General features: G+C 43.7%; 1 protein-coding gene across 5 annotated transcripts in view; it reads right to left on the reverse strand.

Moving 5' to 3' along the window:
• GNG4 (G protein subunit gamma 4) overlaps positions 1–17,321 on the reverse strand; it is a 141,996-nt gene that overhangs the window by 38,218 nt on the left and 86,457 nt on the right. For all 5 annotated transcript variants that reach the window (XM_056566948.1, XM_056566947.1, XM_056566946.1 and 2 more), the window contains one exon: positions 5,156–5,263. In XM_056566948.1, the coding sequence (XP_056422923.1) occupies positions 5,156–5,254 (99 nt within the window). In that variant the 5' untranslated portion in view covers positions 5,255–5,263. The remainder of the gene's footprint in view (positions 1–5,155; positions 5,264–17,321) is intronic.

Below are 17,321 nucleotides of genomic sequence, written 5' to 3' on the forward strand. Positions count from 1 at the left end.
TTATCCGAATTCGAAGAGTATGGCGCCCTGAGCCATTTCAAAGTTAATTCTCATAAGTCGGAGCTCCTCAATATTACTGTTCCCCCCGACACCTTTACCGCCATTTCCTCACATTTTCCCTTTAAAGTGCAACGTACTACTATTTCATATCTGGGGATACAATTGGGACCTGACTTGACCTCTCTCTTTGACCACAACTATCTCTCATGATTTGGTAGGATGGCAGCTATCAAGATGGACGTGTTACCACGTCTACTATATCTCATGCAAACGTTACCCTTTAGGAGTCCGGTTTCCTTCTTCTTCCGGCTTCGGACTATGGTGACTCGATTCATTTGGTCTTCTGGAGGGCCGCGTATGCGTCACCAGATTTTGATCTGGAGTAGGGAGAGGGGGGGAGCAGGACTCCCTGATTTTCGCCTGTACTACAAGGTGGTCATCTGCTCATGTATATTGGATTTCTGCCATCATGCTACCTTGAAGTAGTGGGTTGCCCTTGAAGTGGCTTTATCTCCTGTCCATCCAGCTGCATTACCCTGGTTACCCCCGGGTTCTAGACCGTCGGGCGTAGACCTCCCTTACCTGACTCGTCTTCTGCTGGCCGTTTGGGAGTCCCTCCTACTCACTCCGGACATTTCCTTGCGTCCTGGTCCACTTACTCCCCTTTTCAGTAACCTCACATTGGGCCGATACACTGCAGTTTCTACATTTCTCCCTGACCCCTCTAACCCACATCCCAGGCTGCTTTCCGTAGTGGACTCTTCTACCCTAGTCACGCTGGAATCCCTCAATGCTGGTTCTCCAGGCACATGGTTCAAGTATGAACGCCTCAGGTCCTATTACCTCTCCTTACTCCCTAAAACGCAAATACACAGATCTCTAACTAGCTTTGAAACTTTATGTACTCTTTCGTCTCCCCCCCTACATACGATTTCCTTAGTCTACGCGATGTTGTGAGGGGTTATTGAGGAACCACTAAAACCTGAATATGTCATTCATTGGGAGAATACTTAGATCAGTTTTTTTCGGAACCTGAACTTTTAAAGATCTTTACTCAAACCCACAGGGCCTCTCTCTCTTTCAGGATCCAGAACCGCCATTTTAAAATACTGACCAGGTGGTATAGATGCCCTGACCGCTTGCATAGAATCTTCCCTTCAGCATCGGAAATGTGTTGGCGCTGTGGACAGGAGACGGATACTTATTTGCATATCTGGTGGAACAACCCTCAGATTAACAGTTTCTGGAGGGAGGTTTTTGACCTTTATAATGGGGTTTCTTCGGGGTCCGTTTCTCCTGATCCCGCCATAGCTCTTCTTTCTTTAGTGCCTGGGTCTTTGTCTCGAGCTAGAAAAGGTCTCCGGAGACATTTTCTTGGGGCTGCTAGGTCAATTATTCCCCGTCATTGGAAGACCACAGTGACGCCTTCGAAGGTTGAACTGGTTGAGACCTTGAATAAGATTCGCAGAATGGAGGAGATAATAGCCTCGGATAGGGATAAAATAGATAATATCTCTGCAGTTTGGGCATCTTGGAACTATTATAAACAATCAGCTGAGTTCCTTGTGTGGCTACAGTAATTTGATGTATTCATACTATGATGACTTCCTTTCCCTATCCCCTCCCATATTCTTTCCTTCCCTGTTTCCCCCCTCCGACCTCCCTCTCCTTTTTCTCCCTCTCTTGTTGCCTTTGAGGTTTGCTTGTCTCCTTTTTTCCATTCCTTGCTTTCTACTTTTCTTCTTACTTATTTTTTCCTTTCTCTGGGTCTCATTATTACTACATGGTGTTCTAGTTTCATGGAGAGTTGTGTTAGAGTCAGATATATAAGATTTTATTTAATGGGAGAACCTACCTTCACATTAGTACTGTATCCTATTTGAACACATGTCTGTTGCAAACGGGGGCAACTATCTTGATGGGATATTTCATCCTTGGACTCTCCGAGTGAGGGACAATTTGTCTAGTGGTGGTAGGGTGAATCTTTGTGATTGTGTTCGGACACTTCTCTTTACGCAAGTTTTACCATGTACCACCTTATTGTTGCTTTTACTGTATATTTTGTTTGTTGTTTTCTTTGAAATCAATAAAAACATATTTTCCATAAAAAAACGGCCATACATAAATCGCAAACATAGATGACCAGGGTTTTTTTCGTTGCAGTATTTGTTCCAACTGTCATCTGTCAAGAGATCAAAGAAAGATGCAGGAGGTAGATTCCGCAGTGAACTCATTCCAATGGAAAATTTCTGATTTCATAACATGCAACACCAAAGGGGGTGATCTACCTTCTACAGTGCAGTTGCAACAAGCAATACATAGGCAGAACCAAAAGGCCCATCAAAGTCAGAATCTCTGAACACGTATATAAAATCAAAAAAGGTTGCCCAAAACACTTTCATAATAAAGATCCCTCAGGACTGTTCTTTGTAGGTATTCAAATTATAAGAAAGAATTGACGTGGAGGAAGTTTTATGTTAAGGATGTCCAAGGCTGAGAGCCAGAAAATATTTGAATTTGAGGGTTTAGAACCAAGGGGCCTCAATTCAAACTTGGAATGCGGATTTCTGTGAAGGGGTGGACTTCGCACTGGGGCTCGCCCTGTGAAATACCAACTGGGCGACCCCAGTACGGCCTCCATCCCAGACACCCTACTGCTGTGACCTCAGAACTGCACTGCTGTCTGTCAATTTTTTTTTCCTTTCTATTTACTTTTTAATTTTATCTCCATTTTCACTTTTATCTTTACTGCTATTTTCATTTCCAATTTATTTTTTTATTATTTTCTATTCTACACTTCTACAATATATATTTATTTATATCTATTTCTATGTTTGTGCTTCTCTTTTAGGAAAACATATGATGAACAATGTTTCCTTTATTACCGTATTTATCAGGGTATAAGAAGCACCCTCATTTTACCAAGGATATTTGGGTAAAAAATATTTTTTTACCCATATATCCGTGGTAAAATGAGGGTGCGTGTGCATGTGTATACCCCGATACACTGTTTCTGACCCCGCAGAAGCCCCCAGGAAAGGCAGGGGGAGAGAGGCCGTCGCTGCCCGCTTCTCTCCCTCTGCATTTCCTGGGGTCTAGAGGCCTGCTGCCGCCGCTTCTCTCCCCATGGCTATCGGCGCCGCTGCCCCTTCTCTCCCCCTGGCTATCGGCGCCGCTGCTCCATTGCCCCCGCCCCATCCCCGGTTTTATAATTACCTGTTGCCGGGGTCGGGTCCGCGCTGCTTCTGGTTCCGGTGTGGCATCTCCTGCGTCGTTACTATGCACATAGCAAAGGCGCAGGGGACGCCACACCAGAGCCAGAAGCAGCGCGGACCCGACCCCGGCAACAGGTAATTATAAAACCGGGGATGAGGGAGGCAATGGGGCAGCAGCGCCTGCAATGGGGAAGCGGCGCCGATAGCCAGGGGGAGAGAAGGGGCAGCGACGGCCTCTCTCCCCCTGCCTTTCCTGGGGGCTTCGCGGGGTCAGAAAAAACAGGGATGGGGGAGGCAATGGGGCAGCGGCGCCGGCAGTCTCTGGACCCCAGGATAGGCAGGGGCAGAGAATCGGGCAGCGACGGCAGGCCTCTGGACCTGCAAAAGCCGCTGCAGTTCATTGATTTAAAGCGCCCGCTTTAAATAATTGAACTGCAGCGGCTTATCGGCGTATAACACGCAGATAGACTTTAGGCTAAAACTTTTTGCCTAAAAAATGCGTGTTGTACGCCGATAAATAATTTCTTATTAAGATATGTACCAACTATATTTACTTCTTGGGTAGAGGATTTAATGTCTATTGGAGGAGTAATTAGTAGCTCTACCTGATCCATCCCGAATTTTGGGAGAGATCGGAGAGCAATCCACTCCTTGTTTTGTATAAAGTACAGAGAAGAATCAGATGTGAGACTTTAAAACCATATAAAAAGCTACCCCTTTGTCATTATATCATATACCACTGAAGAAGGGGTACAGAATTACTTCATACACCCCCGAAACACGTTTGGTTATGATATTTGTTGAAACCAGCACTTGAACCCTATTCACACAGAGGATATCAGCATTGATGAGTCTTCCTGCGATTTGAAGCATACAGAAGGAGAGCTCTGCATTACACTGCAAAGGGAAACAAAAACCTGAAACTTAAGCCTGCACAAGTTTGCCAGCATAACTATTACTTCTATTCATATTCAAGCAAAGAACTTTTAAAACAACACAGAGCACGCGCTCTTCACCGCCCGGTCAGCTGACTGCCTACGCCATACGCCACCGGGGAGCTCGCTGGAGAGAGTGGTCGCACACAGTGCGAATGCATCAAAGCCTCCATCTAGAGCTGATGAACAATGTTACCAGAACGATGGGGAGCGGTGAGTGGCACGCTGTGCCCAAACTATTCATTCACTAGCACCTATTCATCTGTGCTGGGGATGCAGCGTTAATACATAACGGAACTGTGATACTGTCTGTGTAGGACTTTGCTACATGTTTCCCTTTTGCAGGACTCATCATTTTTCTCCCATAGGACCGGCAACACTCAAATCTGAATAATCACTGCATGACATATTGAATCTTTTTTTTTTTATTTCATTTTAGGATTTCATCCATTGTTTCATTTGCAGGACTGTATAATTTGCAGGACATTGTTGGTCATAGAACTAATAGAACATTTGTTGCTCAACCAGCAAATGGTCTAGCATATTCTCTACTATGGATTTATTATCATCCTTTATATATGCCAGTGAATGTAAGACAAATTAGAAGATACCTCGTGTCTATGGCGATATCAAGTGATATTTAGGAATAATTGAGTTGTTTTATACAGAAGCAACCGTAGGGCCCTGCGGTTTGTGTATACACAATTGTTTTTACACTATATATTTTAGATTCCATTGGTTAGTTTTATGATATTTTGTGTGTGAATAATTTTTTCTAGAAAGACCAAACATCCAACATACAGCTATTTTGCAATAGGTGGTGTGCTGAGGACTGAATAATCCCTTTTTTGATGATATACAAATCTGTTTAACTTTCTGGCACCAGTTGATATAAAAAAAAAAAAATGCTTTCCACTGGAGTACCCCTTTAAAATACAAGAGTCTAATTAAATAGTATATATACACAACTGAATTGTGTAGTATATTTTAGTGTACTAAAAATACCTTTATCCTGTCCATGCATGCTTCCATTTTTAGTTGCTCCACTGCCTTCCGTGCCTGAGAGATGCTAGTAGTGCTGTTGTTAGAAAGTACTTCCTTCATGGTTTGATCCTAATTATGAAAAAAAAAAAAAAAAAGAAAAAAGGTATAAGCTGTATCCAATGACAATTCAAAATGTAAAATTATCAAAATGATATTACTAGCATATGTGTAAAAAATGGCCTATGTTTGTAAAAATATTATTTAGTTCTGACATAGGACACTATGCCCCACCCGCCATAACCATATGTGCTGCATAAAGTTGCTGAAAACCGGGACTGTCAGGAAGAATATAGTACTGCAAGTGGCTGTCTAGGATGCATCTAATGTCCAAGTTTCAGTGTTAGCTGCATTCTGATGTACAGCAGTTCAGAGGAGTTTTACAACAGATGATACTCCAAGCTATACACTTAGAATACATAATAATAATAGAATACACTAAGAAGTCTTTGATAAATATAATCTCCTCAACCTCATTGCTTTGTAACCTAATGTTCTACAGAGCTGAATTGACCCTTGCTTCTACAATTTACAGAGTAAAGTTGGCTGTATTGCTGGGTCACTTACTCTTTTAGCAAGAAAGCTTTTGGGGAATATAGCAGATAGGCTGCACACTTCTATTTCCCCACAAACATTTTCACACCTACTGTAGAAGCAGAAAATGTTATCAACTGAATGAAATGGATAGAGTTTCTCCGAGACAATCGTGCTCAGGGTAAAAAATCGGTGTCCAAAAAGCGCTCTCTCCTCTGCGTCAGCTCGCAGGTATCGGATGCAAATGGTGATCATGAAAGGAATAGCCTTGCTAGGTGGAGTAGTTTAGTAGTTGGAGTTTATAAAAAAAAAATCACAGATAACGCATTTCGAGGGGTGGGACCCCCTCTTCGTCAGATCCAATGATGTGGCATGTATGCAGAGGCCACTGATTTATACATAAAAAAGCCCGCGAAAATCACCACGAATTACCGGGTGCATGGCAAGAACATAAATGCAAACATGACCATAATTGTAATATACATATGGGCTATACCGTGTCAGCAGTGTTTACAACCCTCTGGCGGAGGTAAATCGGAAAAACAAACAAAATCTGAAAATACACAGATACATCTCCCATATTAAAGATACTTGAAAGTATTGGGACCATTAGCCCTGCCCTCCGTATGAGAGGCGGTGTAGGTGTGAGTGATAGAGTGCTGCTTCCCGTAGTCCGGTGACATGCAGAGATAGATGTGCGGGAGGATCGCGGCTGTCCATGGTATGGGAGACTTGGGTGAGTGTTTCCCATGTGGACCACATGTTAACATTACATTCCGGACAGGCCCGAGCTAGAATGAAGGGCTGTTTATCTTCTTCAGTGTGGTGTTTTTATAGGGGTAACGTATAGGGCTCCCTCTCCAACAATCGGCCCCATGGGAAGGCAGAGATGTAGCCAGGTCGTAGTCCCTGGAGGTAGAACTTGGGTAAGGGAATATTTGGTGGCAGAGATGTAGCAGGATCGCGACTCCCGAAGGTTTTTACTACGGTGAGGGAACATTTTAGTGAGATTCACCTTTGGTGGTATATTATCCTCCAATGTAGGTGTGGAAATTTGGGAGAGGATCCCATGGATGGATGGCCTGGCTGAAGTTCCTAAGGAGAGGATGATATGATGAAAAGAAGCGGTGCGGCAGTCGGAGTAGGTGAGTCTGTAGTGTTTGGCTTTAGTAGATTAATTCAATTGCTTCATTCAATCTAAGAGGCTGGAGAGATTCCAACCTGTAAATCCAATACATTTCTTTTTTTCCCAAAGCTTCCAAACGATTGGTAATATGTTCTGGGATGTAATCAATGGGCATGATGGAAAAGGCTTCTTTGATCTCATTGTGTTTAGTTGTGATGTGCCGTGATAGGCCATGGAGCATAAATCCCTTTTTCACATTGCATCTGTGTTGATTTAGTCTTTGGTGTAATTTTTGTGTGGTCCTCCCCCGTATTGTTTTCCACAACAACAGTTGATGAGGTAGATGACAAACTGGGATTGGCATGTCAGGTGGAATTGCAATTGGAAAGTTTCACCTGTGTGGTGGCTCTGAAAGTCGGTGCTGTGATCTGCTATGATGTTGCAGCAGAGACACCTCTTCTTGCCACATTTGAACACACCTTTTTTAACCCCTTAAGGACATAGGGCGTATCCATACGCCCCCGTTTCCAAGTCCTTAAGGACCGAGGGCGTATGGATACGCCCTGAGCATTTCCGGCCCCCACCGCTAGCCGGAGGGGAGGCGGGGCCGGATGCCTGCTGAAATCCTTCAGCAGACATCCCGGCATATCGCCCAGGGGGGTCATTATGTCCCCCCATGTCGGCAATTGCCGCAGATCGCTGGACAATTCAGTCCAGCGATCTGCGGCGGATTCCGGGTCAATCGGGTCTCCAGTGACCCGATGACCCGGAATTACTGGCTGATCGGGGCCGTCAGAGACGGCCCCGAACAGCCAGAGCCTGCAGGAGTGAGGTGGCACTGGTGCCACCTCACGATCGCCCTGATTCGTCGGCTGGATTACAGGCCGACCAATCAGGGCGCCTGCTGCGGGTGTCACACCCGCTCCGCCCCTCTTCCGGAGGACGTGAGCGGGTGTGGGCAGAAGACACCGGGTGCTGGGGACCCCGATCCCCGACATCCCTGTTGGGATCGGGGCCCCAGGAGCGATGGCGGCGAGGGACTGACCTGTAGTGTGGATCGTTGGAGGTGAGTGACAGCCTCCTGCTGTTGCTTAGCAACAGCTCCCAGCATGCAACAAGGGCAGGCTGGGAGCTGTAGTTATGCAACAGCAGGAGGCAGACCACCACAACTCCCAGCATGCCCTTATGGGCATGCTGGGACTTGTACTTTTGCAACAGCTGGAGGCACATTCTTTCTATGGAAAAGTGTACCTTCAGCTGTTGTGTAACTACAACTCCCAGCTTGCACAATCAGCTAAAGTGCATGCTGGGAGTCGTAGTGGTGCATCTGGTGGTTGCATAACTACAACTCCCAGCATGCCCGTTGGCTGTCGGTGACTGCTGAGAGTTGTAGTTTTGCAACAGCTGAAGGCACACTGAGTTAAGTAGTAAACCAGTGTGTCTCCAGCTGTTGCATAACTACAATCCCCAGCATCCCCAGCCAATGTAGTATGCATCCGGCTGTTGCATAACTACAAGACCCAGCATGCCCTTCCGCTGTCCGTACATGCTGGGGGTTGTAGCTTTTGCAACAGCTGAAGGCACACTGGTTGCAAAACACTGAGTTTGTTACCAAACTCGGTGTTTCACAACCTGTGTGTCTCCAGCTGTTGCAAAACTACAACTCCCAGCATGCACTGATAGACCGTACATGCTGGGAGTTGTAGTTTTGCAACAGCTGGATGTCCCCCCCCCCAATGTGAACGTACAGGGTACACTCACATGGGCGGAGGATTACAGTAAGTATCCGGCTGCAAGTTTGAGCTGCGGCAAATTTTCTGCTGCAGCTCAAGCTTCCAGCGAGAAACTACTGTGAACCCCCGCCCGTGCGACTGTACCCTAAAAACACTACACTACCACAAAATAAAATAAAAAGTAAAAAACACTACATATACACATACCCCTACACAGCCCCCCTCCCCTCCCCAATAAAAATGAAAAACGTCGGGTACGCCACTGTTTCCAGAACGGAGCCTCCAGCTGTTGCAAAACAACTACTCCCACCATGCACTGATAGACCGTACATGCTGGGAGTTGTAGTTTTGCAACAGCTGGATGTCTCCCCCCCCCCCCTCCAATGTGAACGTACAGGGTACACTCACATGGGCGGAGGATTACAGTAAGTATCCGGCTGCAAGTTTGAGCTGCGGCAAATTTTCTGCTGCAGCTCAAGCTGCCAGCGAGAAACTACTGTGAACCCCCGCCCGTGCGACTGTACCCTAAAAACACTACACTACACTACCACAAAATAAAATAAAAAGTAAAAAACACTACATATACACATACCCCTACACAGCCCCCCTCCCCTCCCCAATAAAAATGAAAAACGTCTGGTACGCCACTGTTTCCAGAACGGAGCCTCCAGCTGTTGCAAAACAACTACTCCCAGTATTGCCAGATAGCCACTGACTGTCTAGGCATGCTGGGAGTTTTACAACAGCTGGAGGCCCCCTGTTTGGGAATCACTGGCGTAGAATTCCACTATGTCCACCCCTATGCAATCCCTAATTTAGGCCTCAAATGTGCATGGCGCTCTCACTTTGGAGCCCTGTCGTATTTCAAGGCAACAGTTTAGGGCCACATATGGGGAATCACTGTACTCGGGAGAAATTGGGCTTCAAATTTTAAGGGGTATTTTCTGCTATTACCCTTTTTAAAAATGTAAAATTTTTGGGAAAACAAGCATTTTAGGTTAAAAAATAAAATTTTTTTTTACATATGCAAAAGTCGTGAAACACCTGTAGGGTATTAAGGTTCACATTACCCCTTGTTACGTTCCCCGAGGGGTCTAGTTTCCAAAATGGTATGCCATGTGTTTTTTTTTTTTGCTGTTCTGGCACCATAGGGGCTTCCTAAATGCGGCATGCCCCCAGAGCAAAATTTGCTTTCAAAAAGCCAAATGTGACTCCTTCTCTTCTGAGACCTGTAGTGCGCAGGCAGAGCACTTTTCACCCCCATATGGGGTGTTTTCTGAATCGGGAGAAATTGGGCTTCAAATTTTGGGGGGTATTTTCTGCTCTTACCCTTTTTAAAAATGTAAAAATTTTGGGAAACCAAGCATATTAGGTAAAAAAATAAAAAAAATTTTACATATGCAAAAGTCGTGAAACACCTGTAGGGTATTAAGGTTCACATTACCCCTTGTTACGTTCCCCGAGGGGTCTAGTTTCCAAAATGGTATGCCATGTGTTTTTTTTTTTGCTGTTCTGGCACCATAGGGGCTTCCTAAATGCGGCATGCCCCCAGAGCAAAATTTGCTTTCAAAAAGCCAAATGTGACTCCTTATCTTCTGAGACCTGTAGTGCGCCAGCAGAGCAATTTTCACCCCCATATGGGGTGTTTTCTGAATCGGGAGCAATTGGGTTTCAAATTTTGGGGGGTATTTTCTGCTATTACACTTTTTAAAAATGTTAAATTTTTGGGAAACCAAGCATTTTAGGTTAAAAAAAAATTATTTTTTTTACATATGCAAAAGTCGTGAAACACCTGTGGGGTATTAAGGTTCACATTACCCCTTGTTACGTTCCCTGAGGGGTCTAATTTCCAAAATAGTATGCCATGTGTTTTTTTTTGCTGTCCTGGCACCATAGGGGCTTCCTAAAGGTGACATGCCCCCCAAAAACCATTTGTCGCTCCTTCCCTTCTGAGCCCTCTACTGCGCCCGCTGAACAATTTAACATAGACATATGAGGTATGTCCTTACTCGAGAGAAATTGGGTTTCAAATACAAGTAAAAAATTTCTCCTTTTTACCCCTTGCAAAAATTCCAAAATTGGGTCTACAAGAACACTTTGCTGCTATTCCTGTGAAACACCTAAAGGGTTAATACACTTACTGAATGTCATTTTGAATACTTTGGGGGGTGTAGTTTTTATAATGGGGTCTTTTATGGGGTATTTCTAATATGAAGACCCTTCAAATCCGCTTCAAACCTGAACTGGTCCATGAAAAATAGCGAGTTTGAAAATTTTGTGAAAAATTTCAAAATTGCTGCTGAACTTTGAAGCCCTCTGGTGTCTTCCAAAAGTAAAAACTCTTAAATTTTATGATGCAAACATAAAGTAGACATATTGTATATGTGAACCCAAAAAAAATTTATTTTGAATATCCATTTTCCTTACAAGCAGAGAGCTTCAAAGTTAGAAAAATGCAAAATTTTAATTTTTTTCATCAAATTTGGGGATTTTTCACCAAGAAAGGATGCAAGTTACCATAAATTTTTACCACTAAGTTAAAGTAGAATATGTCACGAAAAAACAATCTCGGAATCAGAATGATAACTAAAAGCATTCCAGAGTTATAAATGTTTAAAGTGACAGTGGTCAGAATTGCAAAAAACGCTCCGGTCCTTAAGGTGAAAAAGGGCTCGGTCCTTAAGGGTGGTCTCCTTAGTGCAACGTTTGGCTGGTCTTTGTTTTTTCAAGCGACTGGGCGCTATCATATTTCTAAGAGAGGGAGCTCTCCTGAATGTAAGCATAGGTTGAGAGGGCAGGATTTCTTTCAGGTAGGGGTCATTTTTTAAAAGACCCCAGTGTTTTTGTAGTATCTTTCTTATGTTGTAGTGGCCTGAGGAGTAGGTTGTTTTAAAACTACTGTTCTTCCTCTCCGTGTTGTGTTTCAAACATTTGTTTGGTTTTCCTCAATTTTCTTCTGATTTCTCCTTTTCAAATTCTTCTTTTGGGTTTGCATCATTCAGAGTTGTTGACGGCACTCGAGGGGATGGTAAGCAGGATTCCTGAGTGAGTATAAGTGCTTTCTGGAATGCATTTTCTACCAGGGTTTTAGGGTATCCTTTTATAGCAAATCTGTTCTTTAGAATTTTTGATTGGTCAATGTATGTCTTTATACTCGTGCAGTTTTTGCGCACCCGGCAAAATTGGCCATAGGGTATATTTTGCTTCCATTTTGAGTAGTGGCCACTCAAAAACGGTACATAGCTGTTGGAGTCCACGGTTTTGAAAAACGTGGAGGTAATGATTTTATTGTCATGGTGAGAGATTAGTAGGTCTAGAAATTCGATTTCCTTGTTGGAGATGTTTGGTGTTAGGGTAATACCCCAATTAGTGTTGTTTATTTCGCAGATCAGTGTATGGATCTGCTCGACTGTACCTTTCCAAAGCAAGAATAAATCATCTATATAGCATTTGTAGATGACTGTGTGCTCGCAAAACATATTATTTTTGTAGAGGAACTCTTCCTCAAACTGCCCCATGAAGAGGTTCGCGTAGGAGGGCGCCACTCTGGTGCCCATGGCTGTCCCTCTGGTTTGCTGGAACGTTCTCCCTTTGCACGTGAAGAAGTTATTTTTTAGAATAAGTTCCAGACATGTAGTTAGAAAATCTGCCTGATTTTCAGGGATTTTGGTGTCATTTCTCAAGTAGGACGCTGTGCTCTTTATTCCTAGATCGTGTCTGATGTTGGAATATAAGGCCGACACATCCATAGTTACAAACAGCATGTTCTCTTCCCATGTTATATCTTTTAGTATTTGGATTAGTTGGTCCGAATTTTTAAGATAACTGGTTAGATTCTGGACATGGGGTTGGAGTATAAGGTCCAGGTACTGTGAGATGTTACTAGTAATACTCTCAATCTCAGAAATGATAGGTCTTCCTGGTGGATGTTCCTGGTCCTTATGTACCTTAGGTAGATGGTAATAAAAGGGCATCTTTGGGTTGGAGATCCATAGAAAGTTATTTTCTTTCTTGGTAATGACATTCTGTTTGACACCATCTTCCAGTATAGAGAAAACTTTTTGTTTTAGTGCAGGAAGAGGGTTACTGTTAACCTGTTCATAGTACGAGGTGTCCCCCAGAATCTTCCATGCTTCCTTGTCGTAGTCCATGTAATTTTGTATTACAATGCCTCCGCCCTTATCGGCGGGGCGTATCACAATATTCAAGTTTTCTTTTAATGCCTTCAGGGCAGTGCGTTTGCACTTGGTGAGGTGGCCCTCTTTTGTGGTGGACTTAGAAGTGTCGGGGAGACTCTTGAAGTCCTTCGCTACTAGGTCATGGAAGGACTTCAGAAGATGACCCTGACTTTCCACAGGGTAGAATTTGGATTTGGCCTTCACCGCCGGGTGCACCCCTGGTATTATGGTTGTCTCCTGTGGGAGATATTTAGGGCTCATGCTTGATAGCGCGAAGTGACGCTGTAGTGTCAGACATCTCGTGAACCTATGGGGGTCTAGAAATAGATCAAATTTGTCCGGGTGTGATTTAGGGCAATATGATAGACCTTTCTGCAGCAAGGATATCTCTCCTTGGTTTAGTAGGTGGTCTGATAGGTTAAAGATTTTGATTGTTGATTCTTTTATGGACTCCTTTGCGAGTTCTGGTGTGATGAAAGGTTTTAATTTTTTCTTTTTGGTGTTTTTCCACTGGGTGTTTCGGACCCCTCCTCGTGTTCCTCTCCTAGTTTTCTTTTTGTTGGTTTTCTAGGTTGGAAGTAGTCCGTTATTTGCCGGGGCCGATCGTGACCCACCCCTAAAAAATGGGTGGATAGATTACTGTGGGTGGTTTCTGGGATTGTGGTGGTTGTTTCTGAAGGGCTGTGGATGTCTCCATGGTCGGTACCTCCAGAGAGGTTGATAAGATCTCGCTCGGTGGTCCGGTTTTGGCGATCCGGTTGGTTCATCTGGTGTTTCTCACTGAGTGAAGGAGGTAGGTGATCGTTTAGGTGGGCGGATTGGTGAATCTCAGCCGTGACAGTAAAGGTATGTAGAGAGTCCCTTATCGTTTTTAGAAAAGGGACTAGGGCGTTTTCTCCTGTGGCAGAATTGTCTATCAAGACTGTATGTAAGTCAGAGTTTGGTTCTGAAATGCTGGTGTCATGAACTGTTAGTGTTGATAGATCCAGGGGATTTTCCTTTAGTGGTGATGGGGAAAGTTGTAGGATAGGTACGACATCCTCTATGTTGAACACCATATCTTCTTTCAGTTTGTCCTTCAGACGTTTTATTGAATGTCTGATGTCTTTCATGTGTTCATCCACTCGTGGGTGTGGGATCCCCGGGGTCTCTGAGTTGTGTGTTCCTTTGTTCGGCTGGGTGGGTAGAGGAATATTCAAGGTAGGAGTCATGGGTGGAGGGATGGTTCTAATGGTGTTTTGATTGATGGTGGGCTTCTGTGTGGTGTTAGTATTGGGTTTTCTGTTTTGAGTATTCTTGGTTATATAGGCGGAGTTCCGCCAGGTAGCTGTTCTCCTCTTGTTATTGTTGGTTCCAGAGTGATGGTTCTTGTGGTGGTCTCTACCCGTAGTGCTGCTGTTCGAATTTATCCTAGGTCTCCAAGATGTCCTATTGTAGTTGTGGTAGGGTTTTTTCATTTTCCTGGGAGTCATAAGTATGGTCCTAGGTGTATTCCTGGATTCCGTGTGTTTGGATGATGGGGACATATGGTTGGATTCTTCTTTTTGTGAAGGTATGTTCTTGTTCCAATTCCTGTATTTGTTATTGGATTTGTCCATCCGGTCTCTTTTCAATCTTTGTGCTTTTTTTGCAATAATTTCCTGCTGTGCTTTGGAAATCCGTGTTGAGATTTTGTTGTTAAGTGTCTTGTATTCCATATGTGTGGAATATTGTTCCAAATTAGTTATTAGATCCTGTATTTTACCCATAGCATTCAATTGTAATGTTGACCTCTTGGTCTTAATGTGGTTTATAAGCATCTCAGAACATTTGGTTAATAAACATTCCCACTCATCTATGTACATAACATCATCTTTAAATGTGGGGTCAAAGGTTACACGTAATCCCCTCGGAGCGAGACATTCATGCAGATAAATATTTAAAAAATCGATATCAACACTGTGCCTAAGTTCATCAAGTAACACATTTTTAAGGTTATTGAACAATTCAGTCATTTTGGCTTTGTTATCAGATGCCAAAACTTCTTGGTCGGGGTTAATCATGTCATGTATAAAGTCAAGTTCCGTGTATTCTGCAATAAGTCTGTCACGATCCGTGTGACGTCTTGTGAAATATTCCATTTCCACACTGTGCTGCTGGTTTATGTTTCTAGCCCTTGTTCCGGAAGGTGGGGCTCCCCGACACCGGACTTGCAGGTGCGGTTATGAAAGATACTTGATATATGGAAAAATAGAAACAAAAAAATGAAAATAGCGCGACAATGTGCCGTAAATGTAGTCCTTAATACACTGAGCAGAAGATGTATGAACAGTTTTTGCTCACCTTGGGGTGTTGTGCACTGGGCACAACACCAATTAGTGCATGTCTCCCGGTGCAACGGGAATGGCTATTTTTCCATATATCAAGTATCTTTCATAACCGCACCTGCAACTCCAGTGTCGGGGAGCCCCACCTTCCGGAACAAGGGCTAGAAACATAAACCAGCAGCACAGTGTGGAAATGGAATATTTCACAAGACGTCACACGGATCGTGACAGACTTATTGCAGAATACACGGAACTTGACTTTATACATGACATGATTAACCCCGACCAAGAAGTTTTGGCATCTGATGACAAAGCCAAAATGACTGAATTGTTCAATAATCTTGAAAATGTGTTACTTGATGAACTTAGGCACAGTGTTGATATCGATTTTTTTTTATATTTATCTGCATGAATGTCTCGCTCCGAGGGGATTACATTTCACCTTTGACCCCACATTTAAAGATGATGTTATGTACATAGATGAGTGGGAATGTTTATTAACCAAATGTTCTGAGATGCTTATAAACCACATTAAGACCAAGAGGTCAACATTACAATTGAATGCTATGGGTAAAATACAGGATCTAATAACTAATTTGGAACAATATTCCACACATATGGAATACAAGACACTTAACAAAATCTCAACACGGATTTCCAAAGCACAGCAGGAAATTATTGCAAAAAAAGCACAAAAATTGAAAAGAGACCGGATGGACAAATCCAATAACAAATACAGGAATTGGAACAAGAACATACCTTCACAAAAAGAAGAATCCGACCATATGTCCCCATTATCCAAACACACGGAATCCAGGAATACACCTAGGACCATACTTATGACTCCCAGGAAAATGAATAAACCCTACCACAACTACAATAGGACATCTTGGAGACCTAGGATAAATTCGAACAGCAGCAATACGGGTAGAGACCACCACAAGAACCATCACTCTGGAACCAACAATAACAAGAGGAGAACAGCTACCTGGCGGAACTCCGCCTATATAACCAAGAATACTCAAAACATAAAACCCAATACTAACACCACACAGAAGCCCACCATCAATCAAAACACCATTAGAACCATCCCTCCACCCATGACTCCTACCTTGAATATTCCTCTACCCACCCAGCCGAACAAAGTAACACGCAACTCAGAGACCCCGGGGATCCCACACCCACGAGTGGATGAACACATGAAAGACATCAGACATTCAATAAAACGTCTGAAGGACAAACTGAAAGAAGATATGGTGTTCAACATAGAGGATGTCGTACCAATCCTACAACTTTCCCCATCACCACTAAAGGAAAATCCCCTGGATCTATCAACACTAACAGTTCATGACACCAGCATTTCAGAACCAAACTCTGACTTACATACAGTCTTGATAGACAATTCTGCCACAGGAGAAAATGCCCTAGTCCCTTTTCTAAAAATGATAAGGGACTCTCTACATACCTTTACTGTTACGGCTGAGATTCACCAATCCGCCCACCTAAATGATCACCTACCTCCTTCACTCAGTGAGAAACACCAGATGAACCAACCGGATCGCCAAAACCGAACCACCGAGCGAGATCTTATCAACCTCTCTGGAGGCACCGACCATGGAGACATCCACAGCCTACTCAGAAACAACCACCACAATCCCAGAAACCACCCACAGTAATCTATCCACCCATTTTTTAGGGGTGGGTCACGATCGGCCCCGGCAAATAACGGACTACTTCTAACCTAGAAAACCAACAAAAAGAAAACTAGGAGAGGAACACGAGGAGGGGTCCGAAAAACCCAGTGGAAAAACACCAAAAAGAAAAAATTAAAACCTTTCATCACACCAGAACTCGCAAAGGAGTCCATAAAAGAATCAACAATCAAAATCTTTAACCTATCAGACCACCTACTAAACCAAGGAGAGATATCCTTGCTGCAGAAAGGTCTATCATATTGCCCTAAATCACACCCGGACAAATTTGATCTATTTCTAGACCTTCATAGGTTCACGAGATGTCTGACACTACAGCGTCACTTCGCGCTACCAAGCATCAGCCCTAAATATCTCCCACAGGAGACAACCATAATACCCGGGGTGCACCCGGAGGTGAAGGCCAAATCCAAATTCTACCCTGTGGAAAGTCAGGGTCATCTTCTGAAGTCCTTCCATGACCTAGTAGCGAAGGATTTCAAGAGTCTCCCCGACACTTCTAAGTCCACCACAAAAGAGGGCCACCTCACCAAGTGCGAAC

The sequence above is a fragment of the Hyla sarda genome, chromosome 3, assembly GCF_029499605.1.
Source record: "Hyla sarda isolate aHylSar1 chromosome 3, aHylSar1.hap1, whole genome shotgun sequence".
Lineage (NCBI taxonomy): Eukaryota > Metazoa > Chordata > Amphibia > Anura > Hylidae > Hyla > Hyla sarda.